Source organism: Bactrocera oleae, chromosome 6 (assembly GCF_042242935.1).
Source record: "Bactrocera oleae isolate idBacOlea1 chromosome 6, idBacOlea1, whole genome shotgun sequence".
Classification (NCBI taxonomy): domain Eukaryota; kingdom Metazoa; phylum Arthropoda; class Insecta; order Diptera; family Tephritidae; genus Bactrocera; species Bactrocera oleae.
In genome coordinates, this window is record NC_091540.1 from 11,144,051 (window position 1) to 11,166,124 (window position 22,074).

Here is a 22,074-nt window from a genome sequence, read left to right on the forward strand (position 1 = left end):
TATTACCGGTTGCCCAAGTTCATTGTATAAATCTAAGCTTATACAATGCCCAAGTTATAGCTCACTTCTTCTAGTTGTTTAACTTGAACTTTTGGAACAAAATGTTAAAACTTACATCCTAGCGAGAAATATTCAGCTCAGCCTTACACTAAAATCTTTTAAAAATTTAGTACCAGTAGTAGCTTAGACTCTAAATTAGGAAAAAGTAAATTTAATTCTTTCTTTTGTCATTTAATTTCAAAATATTTTGATACGAATGCATCGAATGAAAACTATTTACTGTGAATTAAGGTTGCTATTGTTAAAAAGTATGGTATGGTAGCTTTCTCACAATCACAACAACATATATTATGATAGGTTTTATTAACATCTTTTGATCTTTTTCTTTTCCTTAGATTTAACGTTTTTCTTTCAACGCGAAACGTTAGGAAATGATAAATATAAATTCATGCTTCTTCCATCCGGTAGCACCATTTGGCAAATTTCACTTATACCACTCGTTCCTCTTTGTATGTTTCGTTTCAGTATACGGCAGACATTTTCAAACTACACACATAGAAAAGTGACCGTATGTAGACGAGGGAAAAGCTAAAATTTTCCAATTAAGATTTCAGTAATCAGTGATAATTATAAAATTCAACAAATATAGTGTTAAACTAACATTTGCTGAGACGTTTAAATAAAAGCAAGGTTGGTAGGAGTTTATAAACCACCGCGAGGTGATTTTAAAGTGATAGTCGTAAAAATATATGTACCTACCTGTATTGTACGAATTTAGATAAACGTATTGTGTGTGCGATTGATATTTTAAGTACAAAAAATTTGTTTTAGCATTTTTATCAATAAATATACTGCGTTTTTAAATAAAATGAGTTCGGTGGATGCGAGTGGTGGAACTGGTGGTGGTGGCGCACCTGGACCCGGAGGTAGCAGTGTAGGGGGTGGTGGTGGTGTTGGAAGTGGTGGGGGACCTGGAGGTGGAAATTCAAATGGAACCATAAGCACCAATTTGGCTGGTATGGGATCAACGCAGCCAACAACAGGAGGTGAGTGCATACAAGAAGTTTAAAAATTTTATATTAGCGTGTAAGATTAGCGCCATAAATATACATATTTGACACAAATTTACACATGTTTGGTTATAATATGTACTCTTAGCTCTATATGCATATATATGAAATACTGTGATTGCCTTCATTTATCGCAGTTTTTATAGTATATTTTGTGTGTGCGTTTGCTATTGTCTATTATTTGCTTGTGTACTCGCTTTCTGTACCAAAACCCTTTCCCGTAGTTCCTCTCCATTCCAATTTGTGTTATCGTTGCAGTGTGTCGTGGCTTGAAAAATCCCATATTAATTTGGGTTGTCATATAAAAATATATAGAATTTCATAATGGAACATAACAATATTTATACCTTAAAAGAAATTGTTGTTATTGTAGAACTAAAAAAACTAAAATCAAATCCTTGTTATTAATTAATAATCAATATGAAATTTAATACTGTTTCTAGAATTTATTTAAAACTTGTAACATAAAATTTTATTATTGGTATTATACCATTCATACCATTTATGTATTAATTATAATTATACCCTAAACAAGGTTTATTAAAATTGCCACGAAATTTATAACACCCAAAAGGAAACATCGCAGACCATATAAAAACCGTAGCTATGTCAGTCTGTCTGTACTAGTCGTTCAGTTTTTTGCGATATCGATTTGTAATTTTGCACGCGTCCTTTTCTCCTTATAAAGGTGCTCATTTGTCGGAACCGCCGATCTCAACCAATACAGCATTTAGTTACCATACAAATTGAACAATCACAATGTTGTCATTGTATGGAAAACTTTTTTATTTGTTGTGATAGCCCAGAAAAAATTGTTCAGATTGGACCACTGTAGCATATAGCTGGCAAAGAAACTGACCGGTCAAAATTAAGTTCTTGTATGAAATCTTTTGTATATGTGAAGGGTACGGTAGTTTCGGGCCAACCGAAGTAAACGTGTTTCTTGTTTACATTAAAAATAGGAAATTTTTAACATATTAATTTTAACAATTTCGTAACATTCGATATTCGAGTTAAAATGTCAAAAATAGTGTTCCATGTGATTAGTTGTATTGTAAAAATTTTCACGCAAAATTCTACAACTTGTTATCTTTGTTTTGCTTGTATAATTCTTTCACAGAAGCACAAAAAAACATAAAAACCCATTTCATACAACCTAACCTCATTCAGCAAATTGAACAACATCAGGCACCAGTGCATTCAACAGTGTCCGCTATCCAATCACCAATGACATCAACTATTACGACTACAACAACTTCAATTGCAAGACACCAACAACAAACGCACAATCTTCCTATACTACCCAATCCCTATACAACAAAATCATGTTCAAATAATTTACAAACTCCTCCCATCCATTCACCCGTACACACTGCACACTTACCTACAAGTGATATTCATTCCCATTCACACAATCAAACCCATGCTTACAGTCAAAGCCATACTCATCAAACACCCCTGCAGTTTATTAAAACAGCACAAATCCATCCTTTTTCTTTTAATCCAGTTTCAGCAAAAATTTCACATGGCAATATGGTGAATACTGGCGCTACTGGCGGTAGCAACCTACAAATTGGTAGTAACGTCGTGAGTGGCGTTAGCACTATAATGACCAGCAGTGTTTCAACAGCTGGAGGTATTAAAATGACTACAGCTGGTGGAGCTATAGCGACATCCATTGGCGGAACACCTATTGCCCTCAATGTAGCACAATCGTCTTCAGCTATACGTACTATCGGCGGTGGCGGACAATCGACACAGGTGCGTGTTGTCATGCCCACCAATATTATACCGATCAAACAATTCGAAGGTGCCACAGGTGTTGGTCGTACGCAAATTACAGCTATACCAGCGGGGGTTACGGGCGTTACTTCTCGCACAGTGTCTAATACATCTATAACTGTAACGAGGCCGGTCACGCAAACAACATATTTGCCGCGAGCGGGTGTAACAGCCACACAAATGACAGCTGTGGGTTCGGGACAAAGGCTTGTAACACCAATACGTACAGGACCGGGTTCCGGATCAATGGGTGCTGGTGCAACAGTTACGGGGCTAACAGCAGCAGGTGGCTTTGTGCGGGGTACTGCCACAACCGTCAATCGTAATACATCATCGCCAGCTACGTCAGTAATTTCTCCGGCAACTAGTACGACTTGGATGCAAACTAATACGGGTGGACAAGTGCAACTTATAAGAACCATACCACAGCCAACACAAAAACGAATAATCACTGCGCAAGGCATGACCACAACTAGTGGTGCCTACAGCAACACTGGTATTAGCGGTGGCCTTGGAACATCGGTTAGCGGTACAGTGCTTGCAAGCACGCCACCCACAGTTGTACAGACAGCTGGCGGCGGTCAAACGCAAACACAGCAAGGTCAAGGTGCACAATGTAAGTTTGAAAAAAATGCTTTACATGTTTTTTTTTTTTGCCTAACAAAATTGTTTTAATTATTTTTAAATAGCTACGATACAAGCAGTGCCATCATCTGGAGTGGCACATAGTCAGTCACAGTCACAGCAACAGCAAACGTACGTTGCTACATTAGCTACTGTTTTGCCACCACGCCAACATCAAGCCACATTAGTTTATTCATCAAATGTAGCGGCAACGTCACAACCCCACACGCAGCAAACGCAACAGTTCAATCCGACACTAGCAGCTGGCCAGCGACTTGCTGTTGCTACACAGCTCTCTGGCGCAGGTACTTCCGTGGCCGGAACAACATCACGACAAATACGCCCAATACCGATACCGAAATCTTTCTCCGCCGCCAAGTTGAACACGACTAGCATAAGTATACGTGCACCAAATATAACCTCTACAATTCAACCGGTCGGTAGTGGTGGTGTGGTCGGTAGCGGTATTAATTCTGTGGTGGGGTCGGGCAATACAACTGCTAGCAATTCGCCACGCAATACAACTATGAGTGGCGTAACTACAGGTGTTGGCAACAACGTCATACCGACATCGAATTTACCTACCACTCGCATAATTCAGTTGCAACAACAGCCGGGAAGTTCTACACAGCCTATAATTGGCTCAACGGGTCGCATTTCGGGTAATGTCATGTTCCAGCCCATCATTGTCAATACATCAGGAACTGGGAAACTCGGTAAGTGTGTTGGTAAAAAAAAATATTATTATTTGAGACAATAGTACAAACTCCGAAGAAATTGTTTAGTTCGGTCCATTATAACTAATAGCTGCCAAAATCACTGTTTGGTCAAAATTCAGTCTTTGTGTTAAAAACATTTATTTGACCAGATATCTTCATGAAATTTGACATTTCAATCTTCGAAACAATTGTTCAGATTGGACCAGTAAGCATATAAATGCCATACAAACTGAACGATCAAAATCAAGTATTTGTATGGAAAACTTTTTTTGTGAAGGGTATTCTAGCTTCGATGCAACCGAAGTTAACTTTTTTTTCTTGTTTACAGTAAATTTATTGAAATAATATTTATATATCGTCTAAAATGACAGTGTAAGGATTTCAGACATCCATCCAGCTAATATATAACGAACTATTACTATTACAATCACATGAAAGTCATTGAATCAGCAAAAGTGTTATATTGTATTTGCTTTAAGTTAAGCTGATGTGAATGTTATTCGCACTTTTATCGCAACAAATTCAATATATTTACTTATATCAATAACTACAAAAACAAAGCAGTGTTTATTATTTTAAGTAAACTGAGCATAAATAGCAATATAGCACTCTTATCACACCATTTGTTTTGAATGTTTTTCTAAATAGTATCTGGTCTACGGCAACCGGTCTCGATGACTGCTAAACCTTCACTGACCATAACACCATTCGGTTTGGGTAAGTTACCCACGGCCGGCGGAGGCAATGCTACGCAAATAGGCGTCAATTTACCGCCACAACAGAACGTAACAACGAGTATACAATCAACGTTAGGCGGTAATAATAGCGGTGGCGCTAGTGGCGGCAACTGTTCACCTGCTTTATCTTCAACTACGCCCACTTCAAGTTGCGGTGGCGTTACAAATCTATCTACAGCACAACTTGTGAACGTTTCGCAGGCAGCAGCAGCAGCTGGCCAACTGTTAACCACACAGAACATTGTTTCATCAGGCGCCGGTGGTGGCACCACAGTTCTGCCATTAGCCATAACGACACGCGGTAGTAATATTCTAACAGGCACCATAACACCACTGAAGAATGCTGGCGCTATAACCGTGGGAAAAGTGATGAGTGCATCTAATACAAGCAATTTGGATAACAACAGCGTTTCAAGTGGCGCAAGTATTATAACAAGCAGCGCCGGACCATCAAGCGTTTACATACATCAAGCGAACACAGCGCAGCGCACGCATGCCACAAATTTACATGCGGCTTCGTCAACTTCAAGCAACAATACTACAGTGCTCACTGCAGCAGGTGGTGGTGGTGGTGTTGGTAGTGGCGGCAGTATACCCACCTCAGCTGGTGCGTTTTTGCCACCAGGCGGCACTATTTATTATGAATCTGTGCCTGCTAGTTCAGTACAAGTGTCCACTGGTGTCCTATCGCTCACAACCACCACAGCAACAAGCAGCACTTTGCCAATAACGCAAAATCAATTGGTGAATGCGGTGTCCGCCTCCAATTTGGCAATTTCATCATTACCCTTCGCTGCATCTGCAGCTTCGCACGCTGGAAATTCAACGGCCACATTTACTGTGGTGCCATCAACAGGAGGACGTTCCATCGGTCAATTACAAATACCGGTTTCCAGTGCGGCAGGCTCCCAAATTCAGGCTGTGCCGCTGCGTTTTAGCGCACAATTGCCTGCAGCTCCTCAGGGTGTCGCCAATGCCAGTTCCTCCAATACAATATCGGCTGATTCGATTTCCGTGTCGCAAGCAACGCAACAATTGTTGCAACACGGTGGTGTTACCAGTGGACAACAGCTTATTATACCAGCTTCAGTAGCTTCCGCCGGCCACCACGTTGGCAATAGCTCAACCACGGCAACATTAACTGGAGCGCAGGGTCAGCATGTAGTAATACCGCTGCAAACGTCGATTAAAGTGACAGGTGGTGGTGCAGGTTCAACTGTAGTTTCCAATTTTCTACGAAAGCGTGATGCAGATGGCTCTCCTATACGCGCTGCAAAAAATCTTGCACCTACATTACTCTCCATGGGCAATAGTAGTGGAAATGTTAGCGGTGTCTCCGTTCTAACCAATGTAACGGGTTCGCCAGCCGCCTCTTCGGTGGGCAGCGCATTCAGCATCACGTCTGTGGCATCATCAGCAGCATCCTCAATGGGTTCGGCACAAACGACGACCTCATCCACACTGACAACGGAGGCATTGGCTAAGAAGGATCGTGCGCAGGCCGCAGTGTCTAGTGGTGCCATTGGCGGCCAGCGTGTGGCGCGTGGCGAGTCTCCTGCTTCATCAGATGGCTCAACAACGGTATCGGCAAATTCATCACCGGGCGTAGAGCAACAAATGCAAGATGGTAATATGTTGATGATAAATCATATTACACAAGCGCCAAACGAAGCCACACATTTTAATCCTATCAATGAGGTAAGCCTGCTGTTTCCAAGTATTAGCTAAAATTTGCATTAATTTTAACAAATTTTCGTAAAAATGTTTCTTACAGATGTACGCAAATCACCATGGAAATGTCAACGTACCACATAACGTACTGTTGAGCGGTATATCTGTCACACCGAGCAGCTCACGCACTTCCTCGCTGGATCATCATCCGCAATTGCATGTACCGTTGGCAACAAGTACTGCTCGTCTCAATGGTGGGCCCGTTGAATGTTCGACGCGCAAGCGAAACAGACGTTCAACGTAAGAATGTGAAGCATAACATAAAATACAAATCATAATTATTTCTCTCTCATTCTTTCTTCATCCAACAGCAATGACAGTCAACTTTCGAGTCATAGTCAAAGTTCACTTACTCTCCCACCACCAACAGCAACTGGGGTTGCCGCCAGCAATATGAGTAATAGTAATAATAGCGGCAACAATAGTCATTATGAGTTGTCGACTGCGACTGGCAACGGCGGCATGTTGTTAGCACCAGTACACGGCTCAATGGCGCCTGGCGCTGCTGGCAGTGCGGCATCACACCAATATGATGGCAGTAGCGCTAATACCAACGCGAGCAATGCCAATGTTGTGCATAATAGCAGCGGCAACCATAAAAATAACAATCTGCCGCCCACCACAGGCAATAAGGAGAACGCCAAACCAACAGAGTTTACATTACGACGACCGCGTAACTTCTCGCTGCTGCATGTAAGTTGAAGTCAATTTTGTCAAGTATATCAAAATATTTAAATGTTCTCTTTTCGCTTATCATACAGACTTATAAGCAAAACTGGAAGACGGCCAACAATCATTTTCAGCGTTACACAGATGTTAAACCGCGCGAAGAACGCCGGCCCACAGTTATTGATTTGGCCAATCAGACGAATGTTATGGGCAAACTTAATGGCTGGAAAATCCACCATTTGAGCTCGCAAATGGAAGACTTGGTACGTGAGATAATGTTAACATCGCGTTGGTTTATTTCACATGCTACTTAATTTTCTTTCAGTGTGAGAACGAATCGAATGGACTTGATCAACTCAATAATATGTTGAAACAAATGGAGACACATGAAAAAAATCCCGAAACCGAGCGCATTAACGAATTGTTGAAGGTACCACATTTATCGCACATTTATTTAACTTTTTAATATTGTTAATATATGATTTGAATATAATGAAACTTATTGCTTGTTACCTCTACTTCCTTCCTCTAACAGGGCAACATACAGCGCAGCAAAATTATTGTAGACGGCATTCATGATGCACAAAGTCAGATGATGAAAATTTTCGAACATAAATCGCACATATCGGACATATTGCAACGTTGCGCATCAAAGCGTAATTTTAAAAAGCGTGAAAAATTTTAAATATTATATTATATTTAAAGCGGCATTAGCATTTGTAAAAAACTTAACGTTATTTAAACATAAATTTAAGAAATCTTAGTTTATAAAGCAATATAATAATCATTAAGTTATACATAAAACAACTGCTGTACGATCTTTATAAATGTACATATATATATATACAACCGCATTATTTAATTATTATCATTTTTTTTTAATGAAAGATTGCAAATCAAGCGTTTGTACAAAGAAAGCTTATTGTACATAAATATGTATGTAAGATACTCTGTCTGCGTGTTTACCATTTTGCAACCAACTTTCGTAAAAGGCTAAAAAGTATGCTTTTGTATTAATGCCTTAAACTTTATGTTCTGTTATACAAACCTAGAATTTGCACAAAAAATTATTTAAGTTACTAGGTTTTTAATAAAGAAAATTGTAAATTAGTCAATAAGCTTATCGCCTGTAATTAATAAATAATCTCTGCGGCCTACGAAAGCAATCTGGAAATAAAAACTTACAGCTAATTGTAGATAACAAAAAATATTTATATATATATATATGTCGTTTTAAAAATAATAAACCGAAAAGGCCCCCATAAATTAAGTTGGAAAGTTTATAGAGTTAAATAAATGTTACAATTTTAATTAATTTAATTTTTGCCTATCCTTTGAGGGCGCATTTGCTATGGGAATTTGTAAACTTTGTTATTCATTCAAGGTTTACGAAATAAGCTGAATTTTAGCTGGCAACTGCAACTCAAAAAACATAAAAATCCGTAATGAAAAACGGTAAAAATCTATTTTTTTCACATTTTCAAAGTTTAACTATTTAAGCATATGTCTACGAGTGGATTTTTGAAAATTTAAATTATTTTCGGAGATATAGACATTATACTGACCCGGCCTTCAAACCGGTTCGGCTGGGTCTAATCGAACAAAAAACTTTACGCGAAACTTAAATGCGTTCTCTCAGACCAGTCTTTTTCAATACGATACGCACGATTTCTACTGGACCGATTTACTTGAAATTTTCACAGAATCTTCTTTATAGACCTATCTCGAGTATGAATTAGCTTTATCCTTAAATTTCAATTTCTACTATTTTTAAAAAATACGAAAATATAAAAATAATCGTTTTTTTTTAAACAGTTGCCATTTTGTCAAAAATTATCATTTTTTACTTATTGCTAGTTCATACAATTGCGACATCATTACAAATTGATAATCTTTTTTTTCATTTTAGATGACTAGGAGGGTTTTTTTTTTATCGCCGGTTGAAATCATGGGTATGCTCATGTGCCAATTTTTTGAGACCCCCACTTCATCATCTGCCAGTTTTTTAAATTTTTAATTTTTTCCTGTACTCCTGTAACATTAATAAGTAACTGATAAAAAAATCGATAGTAAAAATGTTGATTGCCTTTTTCTTACGACACTTTAAAAATAACCTAAAGTTCATATCTCTAGACTAGAATACCTCCTTAACTTCAGTTGCACCGAAGCTAGAATACCCTTCACAAATAAAAAAAAAAAAATTCCAAACAAGACCTAAATTTTAATCGATCAGTTTGTATGGCAGCTATATGATATAATGAACCGATATTAACGGTACGTGTACAAAGTTTCAGATCGATATCTTAAACACTGAGGGAATAGTTCGCGTATAAACAGACAGACATACGGACATGACTAAAGCGACTCAGTTCAACGCGCTGAACATGTATATATGTATATATGTTTGTACTTTATAGGGTCTGCGACGTTTCCTTCTGGAAGTTACAAACTTCCTGGCAAACTTAATATACCCTAATCAGGGTATAAAAATTCGCTAACTACGGGTAATATATGTCACAATATTAAAATTTCTACCCATGCAGTGTTGCATTTGGTTTTATACACAACTAACCATACTATACCACGTGGTGAGTAATTATTGCATTCACAATTTGCCTGCCACTAGGTCTCTTTCCGGTTACTAAATCTTTTCACTGAACAGCTATTGGGCGGCACGCAACAGAGCATCGTCGAATTACGCGTTTATGGAAACTAAAACTTAATTAAACAGCAAAAACCTACAATAAGGCGCAAGGCATACGCGAAATTGTCAAAATCGAATGTATTGAGTGAATTTACTTAAATTTGCGTAATGAATTCACTTAAAAGGTAAGCAATAGTGTACAATTATCGGCTTGTTTAAAGATAGAATTGCTGGGAGATAAATTAATTAAGTGTGACCTATTGCTGTGTATTATGGCAATTAGTAGCAGCACAATTTTATATAATTATATTGAGTAATATGCAAAATTGCACTTAGTAAGCATTTTAGGCGTGACACTAGCGTCACATTAGTTTTATACTAACCTAACTTTCACACCATTTTTATAGGGTTGTTAGGCTGTCGATAAGTAGAAGGCAGACAACAAAGCGTGTAGAGCTGTTAATACGGCAAATTTTTAGTTATAATTTGGCAAAAAGTAAGCAGTGTAGCTGTTTAGTTATTTAGAGAAAAACAATTATTAATATGATGACAATTTCATACCCACAACTGAGCTAAAATGCTGAATTTTTATACACATGCACTACCATCTGAATTGTAATTTACAGTGATTTAGTTGTTGTGCATGCTTTGTGAGTGGATAATATAATAATAAGTGGTTTTATTTACAGATGCTGAATAAGGAAGAGTGTTAACTACAGCGCAGGCTACCGAGTGAAGGTAAACTTACATTTGTATATACAATATATATAATACATAGCCAACTATATTATTTTCTATTTATCTTTTTAATTTGTATATAGCGTTTCGTATAGAAAAACTGTAGTGATGACATTTTCATACCCAAAACTGAGCTAAAATGCTGAATTTTTATACACATGCACTACCATCTGAGCAGTTTTTCATATGAAGCAGTGTTGAACAAGTTATTTATTTTTATTTTAATTTTAATTATAATTAATATTTATTTGCTTTTTTCCAGACGAAATGCCACTAGTTGAGCAAACCACACACTTTACTGCATAATCCATTTGAAATGCTCTGAAATTCATCCATGAAGTGACCAACAAATTTCCACGCACGGAAGACGCCAACAAAATGCTAATTTTATGTCTAAAATCCAAAGTATTGATATTTTGTTTGTATTTTATAAGCTAGCAGTAGAGAGAATGGTATTGTTCGTAAATGTTAAATGTTTAAATTTTAGGTAACTTGAGTTTAAACCAAAAAACGGCAAAAAGCTGTTGTAAAGTTATGAAAAGCTTCGAATTGATTTGAGAAAGACTGAAAAATGTAAATACATATGTGTAATTGCACTATGAATTTGTAAAAAAAATATGGACTGAATTGTATAGCTGATAAGGTGTTAAGCACACACAGAAATTAAGTAATGAAAAATGAGTAAAAAATATATGCGAAATACAATATGAAAATGACAAATTGAAAGAACACATAACAATTTACTTTTAATTTTTCAATTAATTAAAACAACACACTTTTTAGGTATGCCAGATGATTTGAAATTTATGCAACTATTGCGGTTTTCAACTGCACTCAGTTGAATTGAAGTTGAAGCAATTCAACTTCAGATCAACTTAATTCTTTTTAGGTATTACGATTTTCAACTATTTTCAATTGCAGTTTGATTGATGTTGCCAACTTAAAAAATGAAGATTTGACAGATAATTAAACAACTGAAAATTTTTAAACGAAAAATCGAAACAATTTAAGTTAGTTATTGCTCACGAAAATGTGAATAATAATTGGAATGGACTTTACTTTTGTTTTTTATTACGTTGACAATTTTGTTGCGGCCAAAACTGATGTGTTGGGCATAAGAAAAAAAGCCTTCGTGATCGCTTAAATGCATTAGAACTACCTAACACCCAATAGACCAAAGTTTTATTGACAATTAATGGCTTTTAAATAATGTTTACTGCAGATTCAAAAGTTATTTTTGTTAAAATGAGAAATCATATTGTTTTTTTACTAAATGGGATGAAGAAACGTTAATCATAAAATCTCTATTTCCTGCCGCCGGTATTTATCGAGAATGCATTTTAAATGATTTTAACTTTGAGCTGAAGCAATCTACGATATATATATGGTCATTAAAAAACCTGCTTTTAAATATTATGAACACCATATTTGTGCCCTGTGGATAAAGCACCAGTGACTGAAGAGGAGCAAAGCGCTTTAAAAATTCAATTTTACGCAAAAAGTATATATCTAGGAGTAGTAGATTGTATTGACTCTTGATGTTCGAAACACTTCCCATTTTCCCTTAATTTTAATTTAATATTTCCAAATTGTAGCTTGTCTCGTCCAGTTTCGGGATTTTACTCCACGAGCTTAAGAAACTTGTCACCTTACTATGGATTTGTACATAATAACTGATTCAAATAGTTTGAAATTATAAATGAAATTGTTCTTTTTACCCAATTTCCATTTTCTATTAATATGCTTAATAAATAAATTCATTAATGTTTAACATCAACTGCTTGTTAGCAGCTGACATTTTTTGATACTCTAGTCAACATCACTGGCACAGAGTTGAAGTCCGTAATACCAAAAAAAAGTAGAAGTCCGACAACACTGCAACCAACATTTTTTTGACGGATTGAGTTGAAACCAAAACTTTAACCGAAATGCAGTTGGGTTGAAAACCGTAGTAGGGGCTTTAATTTGGTTTTAATGGCGAAATGTCGTTTGAAATAAATACCCAAAAATAGTAGAAAAATGTATAATCAATAATTATAGACCTTGCGTTTCTTAACTTAAGGGCTGAATAGGGTTTCTAAATCGATTTTTTTTTTATTTTCAAAGTCGGCGCCCCTCATAATTTAGAAACTACTGCACCGATCTTGCTGAGAATTTCGATACTAATTCTTTACATAATTTACGAAGTAAAGCCGGAAATGCTTTTTTATTGTTTAATATTTTCCAGTTTAATATAAATAAAAAATAAAAGTTATAGTTTCGAAGACCCTCCAGCATTATCTAGGCAAAGCGTTTATCTAACGATATAATTTTGACTTTTTTTATATATGATGAGCCAACATCAAGTTATGATGGGCACCACAATTTAACTTTTTTTCAAAACGCTCCAGCAGCATTACTCGTCATTGTCGTATTTTCTAATATTTTTCTATGAAAATTTAACATAATGTTCTTTGAATGTCATACTATATTGTACCATTGGTTTTTAAAAATAGATTATAACTGTTTCATAAAAAAATCATAAAAATGGGCATTGTTTTGCACAAATTAACCCCGCTCCCCCTTAAAACAATATTTTATGCGAAAACTGATGCTCACTAATGCGTACGTATTACATTCAATAAATTTGTTATTGTTTTTTTTTTTTATTATTTAATTTACTATTACTATTGTATATTTAAATAATTTTATGAATAATTGCAACATTAAAACAATTTCTACCAAATATTGCTAATAATAAAATATGAACATTAATTATAAGCAGTTTTTGCATGAGTATTCGATTCGCAGATAAAGTTACAACTCTTCTTTACAATATTGCAATATCTTTGCATAACTATAAACACTCTCCGATACAAGAGAAACGTTAAACTTAATGAAAAATAAATAGTTTTCAAAAAATTATTACTAAAAAACTTAATAAGAACATTAAATTACATGCATTTATCTCATAACCGAAATATTTCAATTTATTGCCGTCAGCGCCGGCGTTCGCCATGAAATCTACACTGCTGCGCAAGCTACTGCCTGCCACTGTACCGGGCCGCGGTTTCTTGAAGCTCTCGTAGTACCAATCCATGCCGTCTTTTCGTTCCGCACGCTCTACCTGCTGATAAGCGGTCGCCGCAGTGTCCACCGATTCTGCGTCCAGCGGTTCGGGGCCATTATAATCGTCTTTACGCGCAGCTGTTAATAATTGCTGTTGCAGTAGATCCTGCTGATCACCAAATGCGCTTGGATCGAGAAATGTGTTGTCTCCGTGCGTGTGTGGTGTTGTGCGATGGTACTCCTCCGCCGTGGGTAGATACTGATTTAGCGATTGCGGTGTTTGTACTTTGGTGATTATGGATCGTCCACCAGATGGGCGTGGTTGTCGCGGAGAAACATTAGCAACAGTTAGTGGAGTGGTGGGGGGTTCGGCGCTTGCCAGGCTGTCACTGCCGCTTCCGGCTGCATCGATGTAACTGTTAGTTGGAGTGTCCTGCGTTGTAGATGTCGTTTTCATTACCCAAGAGTGACGTTTAATCTGCTCGACATGCTCCTCCGGCGGTGGTATTAGTAATATAGTCTCCGCTGTGGTGGTTTGTAGAAGTGGTGGCGGCTTAAGCATGCCGACAGATTGTGCCTCCAAGTCGTCGTAAATCTCGCCGGTGTCAAAAGTGTCACTATCGTCCATATTATATGTAGGCGTTTGGGTTGCAGTCGTTGCACGCGTTTTAGAAGTTGTTGTTGTTATGCTTGTAGGTATGGTTGTCGTGCGCAAAGGTGTAGGTGTTGTGGCTATGGTCGCTATAGTGCGTGGTAAATAGCGTGTGCTAGTAGGTGTTGTTGTTGGGTCTGTTATAGTTATTGCGGTTGTTGTTGTAGTTGTTGCCATGTATGGTGGCGTTATACGGCGCGCTGGCGTGGTGAACTCTGTAGGATTTTCGGTTACGTAGTAGGTTTGCGACTCAAACTCTTCACTGGCGGACTCTGCAGTGGTTAAGGCCGTGGTGGGCAAGGGTGCAGTTGTGGGTCTTAAATTGCTGAACCTGTTGGATGGTCCATGGTTATTGTCTTCGTGTACCGGTATCATTGGAATGTAATCACGTTCCGTATGCTTCGTCGTATATTTTGTTGGCGTTGGTATGGGTTCCACTACGCCGCGGCGCTTTGAGGGATCGTGCACGGGCATAAATCCACCCACATGCTCCGGTATTATTGGACGAAAACCACCACGTTCTACACTCGTTGGCTCACGGAAAGCGGTTTTAAAGACGCTGATTGGTGTTTCACTACTTGTTGTCTCGTCAGAGCTGGAATCAGTGCTGGCGGCTATTGTAGTTGTGTGCCGATTTCTGGCCGACACGTCCGGATACTGCGAGTCTGGCGGATTTAGATACTTCTCGAATTCGGCGCTGTTCGGTTGATACATACGCACCTTGCCGTGTGGCGTATGCATGCGATGTGTGGCTGATAATGGGGTCAAGCCACTTTCCGTGGTGCTCGCTGTGCTTTGCATAGTTGACGTAGTGCTAGTCTTTTCACCACGGTCTTTACGCCCACGCTGACCAGCGCCGAAGAAGCGTCCCAAACTCAGCGACGGTATGGGATAGCCAAAGAATGTAAAGGGTGAACTGGTTTGCGCGCCCGCCGGCTGAGGCTGCCTTTTGAAGTAGTTGGTATTCAGTATGGTGTTGTTCAGATCAATGTTTGCACTAATTGGCGGTTTCTTCTGTGTACTTAGCACTGAATTACTTGCTATATTTGTGTGCGAAATCGGCGCGTCTGTACTAACATATGAGTTCGTCTCGTTCGATGGAGTATAGTCGACATACTGATCGTAAAAGTATTCACTCTCACCAGCCAAAGGTCGCTCTCCTGGCGAAATATCATACTCCTCACATTCGTCGCTGAATTCCTCTTGCAAATCGCGTTGGAAAATATCACCGTGTTCATTTAAGAGCGGCAAATGGTTAGCGTTGTCGCTGCTGAAACTGTTATCGCTTCCCGAACCACGGCGTTGATTGCTATCTTCGAAACCGGCACAGAGGCTGCGATCCATACGTGAGGCACGTAGCAGTCGACCATCTTGACATTTCGGGCCAGGATATGGAAAATTTGTCTCCTGTAGCCACACAGAGAGCCACTGCATTTCACAAGAGCAATTTATGGGGTTGCCTGGAATTTTGCAATAAAAATAAATTTTTTTCTAAAATGTCGAGAAATTGATAAACACATACCATCTACATCAAGTATGGCAATATTGCCGCGTAAATTTCGGAAGGTGCGCTCTTTGATGGTGCGCAGTTGGTTGTTACGCATTGAAAGCACCCGTAGACGAGGCATGGTTTCGAATGGGCCGCCCTTAATAAGAAAAAAAGAAATGAATCAGATTTTTAATTAAAATAGATTTGCAGTAACTCCAACTTTTTCGAGCCGAGTCATACTCACAGCAGTCAGCTAATTTGTACTCACTTGAATCTTGCAAATACGATTGTTGTCCATTTTAAGCTCGACTAACCAGTTTAACGATTTCAATGGCATAGTATTGACCATACGCACACCATTTGTAGACAAATCTAAGACCTCCAGGTTGCGCATTGCACGCAGTCCAATATTTTCCATGTTATGAAAGTTATTGTTAGACAAATTTAAGAAGACCATGGAGGGCGAGTTAAAGAAACTATCTGGTGATATGTAACGTAATGTATTGTATTGGAAATGTGAAGCCAGCAAGTTCGGTAGATCTTCGAAGACGTGATCCTTCAGTTCCACCAATTTGTTGTCCGCTAAAACAAATTCTTGTAGATCTGGCAGGTGTTTTAACGCACCCGGCTCTACCGAGCTAATTTCATTGCTGGACAAATCCAAATACTGCAGTTTTGGCAGGTTGCGAAATGTGCCATGTTTCAACTCGACAATAAGGTTATTGGCGAGTCGTATTTCAACGACATTACGCCATAAAGACACGACATCTGCATGCACGCGTGTAATCTGGTTATAACTCAGGTCTATGTCATGCAAATTAACGAGACTGGATAGGCTAACCGACATATCAGTTAACGCATTGCTGGACAAATCCAGATACTCTAGCGAACGCTGAGCCTCAAATGCTGAGGGTGCTATAGTGCGTATTATATTTCTAGACAAATCAAGTTGTTCCAAGCGTGAATTGTTTGAAAATAAATTGTCGGTAACGCTTTCCAGCTTGTTGCCTTGTAAGTTGAGATTACGCAATTCGGCTAGCGGCAGAAACGTACGCTCATCGATGTGTGACAAGCCGTTATCTTGCAGATGTAAAAGTTCCAAGCGTGTAGCACCCATGAAAGCGGTGTCGTCCAATGTGCGCAGTCGATTATTAGCCAAACTGAGCACGCGCAGCTGTGGCATTCCCTGGAAACTGTACTTTGGTAGCTGTTCCAAGCGATTCACGCTTAGATCGAGCATACGTAAGTTAGGCAAACTTAGTGATTTTCCGATGGAGAAAGGTAGTGTGGCAATGGCATTTCCACGCATTGAAACGCGTTCGACTATCTTCGGCAGACCGGGTATAATGTCTGACAGTAGATTATAGCTTGCATCCACCTCAAAGAGACGATTCAAATTGCGAAATGTTGCCGGATGTATGGCAGAGAGTTCATTATAGGAAATATTTAAAGTTTCCAGCATAGGATTATGTATGAAGGTTTTGGGATCCAACTTTACTAAACCATTTTCACTTAGATCAAGTCGTCGCAGCGATGGCAAGCCACCTAGTAGAAGTGAATCGATAGTTCGAAAGTTGTTTGCTGCCAAATCAAGCCCCTTAAGTCCGGGTAAGTTCCAAAAAGGCATTGGCAGTTCGTTGGATAAACTGTTATTGCGCATGCGTAGCTCTCGCAAGGCTGGCATTGCCATTAGCGCATCATGTTCCAGTGTACGCAGCAAATTGTTATTCAGATGAAGTTGTTCGAGTGTGCCGTGGCCGCGCAATGCACCAAATGGTATGTCAGTAAGATAGTTGTTGCTCATGTCGAGAAATTTGAGCGATGGCAGAGCGTCGAGCAAGGAACGAAGCTCGCTGACACGCTCGATTTCGTTGTTGTACGCGTAAATCGTCTCTACACCGCTGCCGGAAGCTTGAAGGAATGATTCAGGGTGTATGCGACGTATGTGATTATTATGCAGATATATTGTTTTTAGCATAGGTGTGCGGAGGAAGGCACCATATTCTAGCTCGGTGATGCGATTGTCATTCAAATGCAACTCTGTTAGGTGCGGCAGATCTACGAATGAACCGTCCTCCACAATATTAATAATATTATGATCCAAACGCAATTTCTTTAAATTTTCTAAATCCTTTACAATTCTTCCCACCATACCCACATCGCTAATTTCGTTGTAGGACATCTTTAGGCTTACGAGGTTTGGCAAACGCCTGAGCGCGCGCAAATGTATCCAGTTGATTGCGTTGCGACTAAGATCAATATTTTTAAGCGATATCAAACCATCGAACGTAGTAGCTTCAAGACGTATCAAATGCGGACCACCATTTATATGCACATTTTGTAGCTTCGGTAAATGACGAAACCAATGCGACTGCAATTCGGTCAACGACTTACTCTGCACGCTCAAATAGGTGAGACTAAGTAGGCCCGAAAAGTCTGGCAAATGTTTTAGTGCATCGGATTGTATGGTGATCGCGATCATATTGATCATGCCATTCAAACTCTCTACCGGTACACTACGCAATTGTGGTTCCACAATGTACACTTCCACCAAATGGTTTTCCAGCTCATTCAGCCAACCGTTAGAGACGCGTTCAATGCTATTATAGCGTAGCATTAATCTCACTATCTGTAAAGTGCCGAAGAAGCGACCGGGTAGTGCTGGCAGTTGGTTATTTTCCAGCACCAGCTCATCGATTGGACTTTTAATGTTGCGTTCAACCGCCTTAATGCCGTCCATTATTTGCGGCAAATTGCTATGTGAGCACCTAAGCGATTAAAAAAAAAATCAGAATGGAATTTATATTGTTTTTTCTTTGTGCTTTACCATATTTGAATTTCTTTGCCGCGCAGCGAACAACGGCATGGCAGTATGGCCTCAGAGGGCGGACAACCGTCGGCCTGTACGCTCACCACTGCGGCCATGATCAGCCATAATAACAGCATGCGTTGCAACAGGAGGACTAGATTAACGCTAAAACTTTGATATGTTGTATAATTATAATTAAGATATTTTATTTGCGGCGGTGCAACAACGGCCCACGGTAGCCTTATGCCACGTCTGCGCTTCATGGCGTTGGAGTTGCTGCTGAACAGTTCAAATGGTCACATGCTGTAGTTTAAGAAACAGAATAAATGATTATAGAAAGTGATTACTAAAGGAACGATTTTATAGAGTTTACGTCAAAAAACTATATTTTTAGCCGCCTTTTTACTTTACACTTTCTACAAAAAACTAATACATGACGGTGCTGTAATTTTGGTATACATTATAGGTTTCTGTTAGGGAGTTGTTAGTCCAAAGCAGTGCCTAAATTTTTAGTCATATTCGCTGTAAATCTCCTTAAAAAAGTCACCAGCAGACGAAGTTCTGGATCCGTTGGCGGTATGAAGGTAGTTCATGATTATTTTTTTTAAGGGGGTCATCACGTGTGACGGCCGTATTTTTCGGAATTTTTTATAGTAAAATAAAAACACGCAGAGCCTCCAAATTTTTACTATATATTTATTAAGCTTTTAACTGAAATTTTTAACTTTTTTAATAAATAATCTAATTTACAAAAAAAAAAAAAAAATTGCATGTTAAACTGCAGGAAGATGGCTATTACCGGAACGAAGATCTTTTACAAATCTTGTAAATTCAATTTTTTAAATACGATTAGCAGTATTAACACCTAAAATTTCATGTTTTTTTGCGACTACTTTTTTATAAGAAAAATAAACGGTTCAATATTTTTCAAAAATCCTAGTTCGGGCGATAGCCACATGTGCGCTAAAACTATCATCAAAATTTTAAAGCAATCGCTGGAACCGTTTTTGAGAAATCGTGAACGCCAGTTTAAAAAATTAATTTTCGAGAAAAAAACGTTTAAAAAAACACCGCCACGCGCTCTAAAGACCTTACCTTCTTACAGCCGTAACTTTCAAACTACATTCTATTTCGGAAAATTTACCAGCATATTCTATGTATGCTCTAGATTGGATTTATGCAAAAAAAAATCGATTTTTTGAAAACGTCACACCCGAGATCCCAGTAAGAAGAAAACTATTGCGGCTTCTTGTACCTGAAAGCTTGGTAAAAAAGAGGTTTACTAAATAACAAAAAAGTACATGTTACGAATTAAATTAAAAAGCAAACATGTCAATAATTTGTGCAAGATATATACATATATATTATGTACACGTACATATGTATGTACATTAGGGTGGAGCGAAAAAAAAATTTTTTTTTGCTTAGCCTGAGGGTAAAATCTGTAGATTATAAAAGAGAAAATTTTTAGACAAAAAAATTTTTAACATCTAGAGGCGGCGCACTCGGTTTTAAAGTAAATTTTCGAGTTAAAATTTTTATTTCGTAAAAAAAAGTGTTCTAGAAGTTGTGGAGAGTCCTCTTTTTAGCCAATTCAAAGTTAACAACTTAAAAAAAATATTTGTGGTCATTAGTGGAGTTTAAAAAAAAAATCTTAAACGACAACATGCCTTCCTTAAGCGTTAAAATAAATTTTGAACCAAAAACCGGTAAATTTTATATAAATGTAAAGAGTTTAAACCAAAAATAATTTTTTCTTGTCCAAAAAAAAATTTTTACTCGAATTGTACTTTAAAACTGAGACCGCCTCTAGATGTTAAAAAAAATTTTGTTTGTACAAAAATTTTCTTTTTTTATAATCTATAGATTTTACGCTCAGGCTAAGCAAAAAAAAAAAAGGTTTTTTTTGTTCCATCCTAATATACATATGTGTATACATATTAAATTGCTAATAAAAACTGCTCAGCAATCATATATAATATAATCATAAAAAAAAGATTTTATGAAACAATTAAAGCAATTAAAGTAAATAAATTATGCCATATATAAGTTATTTACTTTTTACTTAAAAATTAAAGTCTGTAGAAAATGACAGCACAGAGAGTGATGAATGGCAGGTGCTGGCTGGTGAAAGGCGATGAAAGTATTGACAGCCTAATTGATAGAAATCTTTATATGTGAAACTTAAACGTTCCGAATTTTGCAGAAGTTGTAAGCATAAGTACGGTTTTTTATATGTTTCAGCTATCAGAAACATTTTTATTACGGAACTTCTTGTTGCCCTGCCAAAGCGCATTGACGTTGCTGTGTTTAAACACCACATCAATAAGTTACATTTTATTGCGGTACACAAAAAGCCAACGATTAGCATCTTTGTAGAAAAAACTACAATTTCTTATAGTAAATAGAGGGTTTCACGTTTTGCGTTGCTCAATTTACTTTTAGGATGAAAAGAAGTCGTAATTCGATGGAATTACCTAAGATAGTTATAATAGAAACAATACATAATAAAATTTAAAAAATAAAACCGTATAAAAAAAGCAATGCACGCGCGAATAGACGACGTCCTCGACGAACAATGTCAACTATTTCGGTAGCATTTGGGAAGGAACTAACTAAATACAAACAGCTGCATTTAAACAATTACGGATTTATTTTTTGTGGAAATATTTATAGTACATATAATGAAAGTAGTTTTATGGAAACGGAATCATGAGGTAATGTTCATTGATACTTCAGTCCCGACAATGTGGCATTTCAGAAGGAATAGGTTATAGGTAAGTGTAACAAAGAGAACAACTTTAAATGCGAATCTAGAAACGCTGTTGTCAGAGCCGGTTATAAATTTTTTTCCAAAACAGTTGTACCAACAGACGTGAAATTTTCACATAACCTCCGTAAACATTTTTACCAAGTAATTATCAAGGCAATAATATTTGGAAAAAAATTTCGATTTTTCTCTTTAATAAAAAACACTTTTTTTCGGACTTGTAAGCGGATATAACCACTAAAGTGCAAAATTGTAGCTTGCTATTAGCTGTATCGCGAACGTTCTTCTGCAACTTCAAACTATCAGTTCAACTCAAGTGTATAACACTGTTTAATACATGTTAAAATTTCGCAGCAGCAATTGTGTAACCCTTTAAAGCTGCGGAGAAACTTCGATGCCGAAGAAATTACGCGAATATGACAACAAAATAATTTCAAGGTTCGTTAGATGTAATCGTTGTCGTACATAGTACAAGTCCTCCTGCATTAATGAATGCGCATGTGTGTGTGAATGCACACATATACAAATACTCGTGCATATTTATAGCGTTTTTCTACTAACGCGCTCTTGCACTAAGGCAGGTGTTTGACTA

At 37.8% G+C, this 22,074-nt stretch overlaps 2 protein-coding genes, 1 long non-coding RNA gene and 2 other non-coding genes across 6 annotated transcripts; 4 read left to right on the forward strand and 1 right to left on the reverse strand.

The window, feature by feature from the left end:
- Positions 1-520: 520 nt before the first annotated feature.
- On the forward strand, positions 521-8,652 carry Sap130 (Sin3A-associated protein 130). Of its 2 annotated transcripts, none has more exons than XM_014241523.3 (10): positions 521-690; positions 832-1,046; positions 2,191-3,468; positions 3,542-4,192; positions 4,844-6,630; positions 6,707-6,903; positions 6,975-7,356; positions 7,425-7,595; positions 7,658-7,762; positions 7,868-8,652. In XM_014241523.3, exons 2-10 carry the CDS (start codon positions 869-871, stop codon positions 8,015-8,017), a joined length of 4,899 nt encoding a protein of 1,632 aa, XP_014096998.2. In that variant the 5' UTR covers positions 521-690; positions 832-868; the 3' UTR covers positions 8,018-8,652. The 2 variants fall into 2 exon arrangements, with proteins under 2 accessions (XP_014096998.2, XP_014097001.2); XM_014241526.3 differs by having other exon boundaries at positions 522-690; positions 2,578-3,468.
- A 1,313-nt stretch (positions 8,653-9,965) lies between these two features.
- LOC106622371 (uncharacterized) lies at positions 9,966-11,180 on the forward strand. Its single transcript, XR_001330949.3, has 3 exons — positions 9,966-10,161; positions 10,666-10,714; positions 10,977-11,180. It is a non-coding gene; the product is annotated as an uncharacterized lncRNA (long non-coding RNA).
- Positions 10,511-10,597, forward strand: LOC118680604 (small nucleolar RNA Me18S-Um1356). Its single transcript, XR_004976185.1, has one exon. It is a non-coding gene; the product is annotated as a small nucleolar RNA Me18S-Um1356 (small nucleolar RNA).
- Positions 10,811-10,896, forward strand: LOC118680606 (small nucleolar RNA Me18S-Um1356). Its single transcript, XR_004976186.2, has one exon. It is a non-coding gene; the product is annotated as a small nucleolar RNA Me18S-Um1356 (small nucleolar RNA).
- Positions 11,181-13,408: 2,228 nt separating the features above from the next.
- atk (artichoke) lies at positions 13,409-19,114 on the reverse strand. The gene is made up of 4 exons (XM_036360897.2): positions 18,731-19,114; positions 16,172-18,671; positions 15,937-16,060; positions 13,409-15,874 (listed from the first exon to the last, which is right to left on the reverse strand). The coding sequence occupies exons 1-4, from the start codon at positions 18,973-18,975 to the stop codon at positions 13,608-13,610; spliced, it is 5,136 nt and encodes a 1,711-aa protein (XP_036216790.2). The 5' UTR covers positions 18,976-19,114; the 3' UTR covers positions 13,409-13,607.
- Between the last annotated feature and the right edge of the window lie 2,960 nt (positions 19,115-22,074).

Coding starts and splice junctions, on each gene's coding strand:
- Sap130 (XM_014241523.3), top strand. CDS start 869: ATGAGTTCGGTGGATGCGAGTGGTGGAACTGGTGGTGGTGGCGCACCT. Junction 3,469..3,541: donor GCAAGGTCAAGGTGCACAAT/GTAAGTTTGAAA, acceptor ATTTTTAAATAG/CTACGATACAAGCAGTGCCA. Junction 7,357..7,424: donor GTAACTTCTCGCTGCTGCAT/GTAAGTTGAAGT, acceptor CTTATCATACAG/ACTTATAAGCAAAACTGGAA.
- atk (XM_036360897.2), bottom strand. CDS start 18,975: ATGAAGCGCAGACGTGGCATAAGGCTACCGTGGGCCGTTGTTGCACCG. Junction 16,061..16,171: donor ATCGTATTTGCAAGATTCAA/GTGAGTACAAAT, acceptor TTTCTTATTAAG/GGCGGCCCATTCGAAACCAT. Junction 15,875..15,936: donor TGCCATACTTGATGTAGATG/GTATGTGTTTAT, acceptor GCAAAATTCCAG/GCAACCCCATAAATTGCTCT.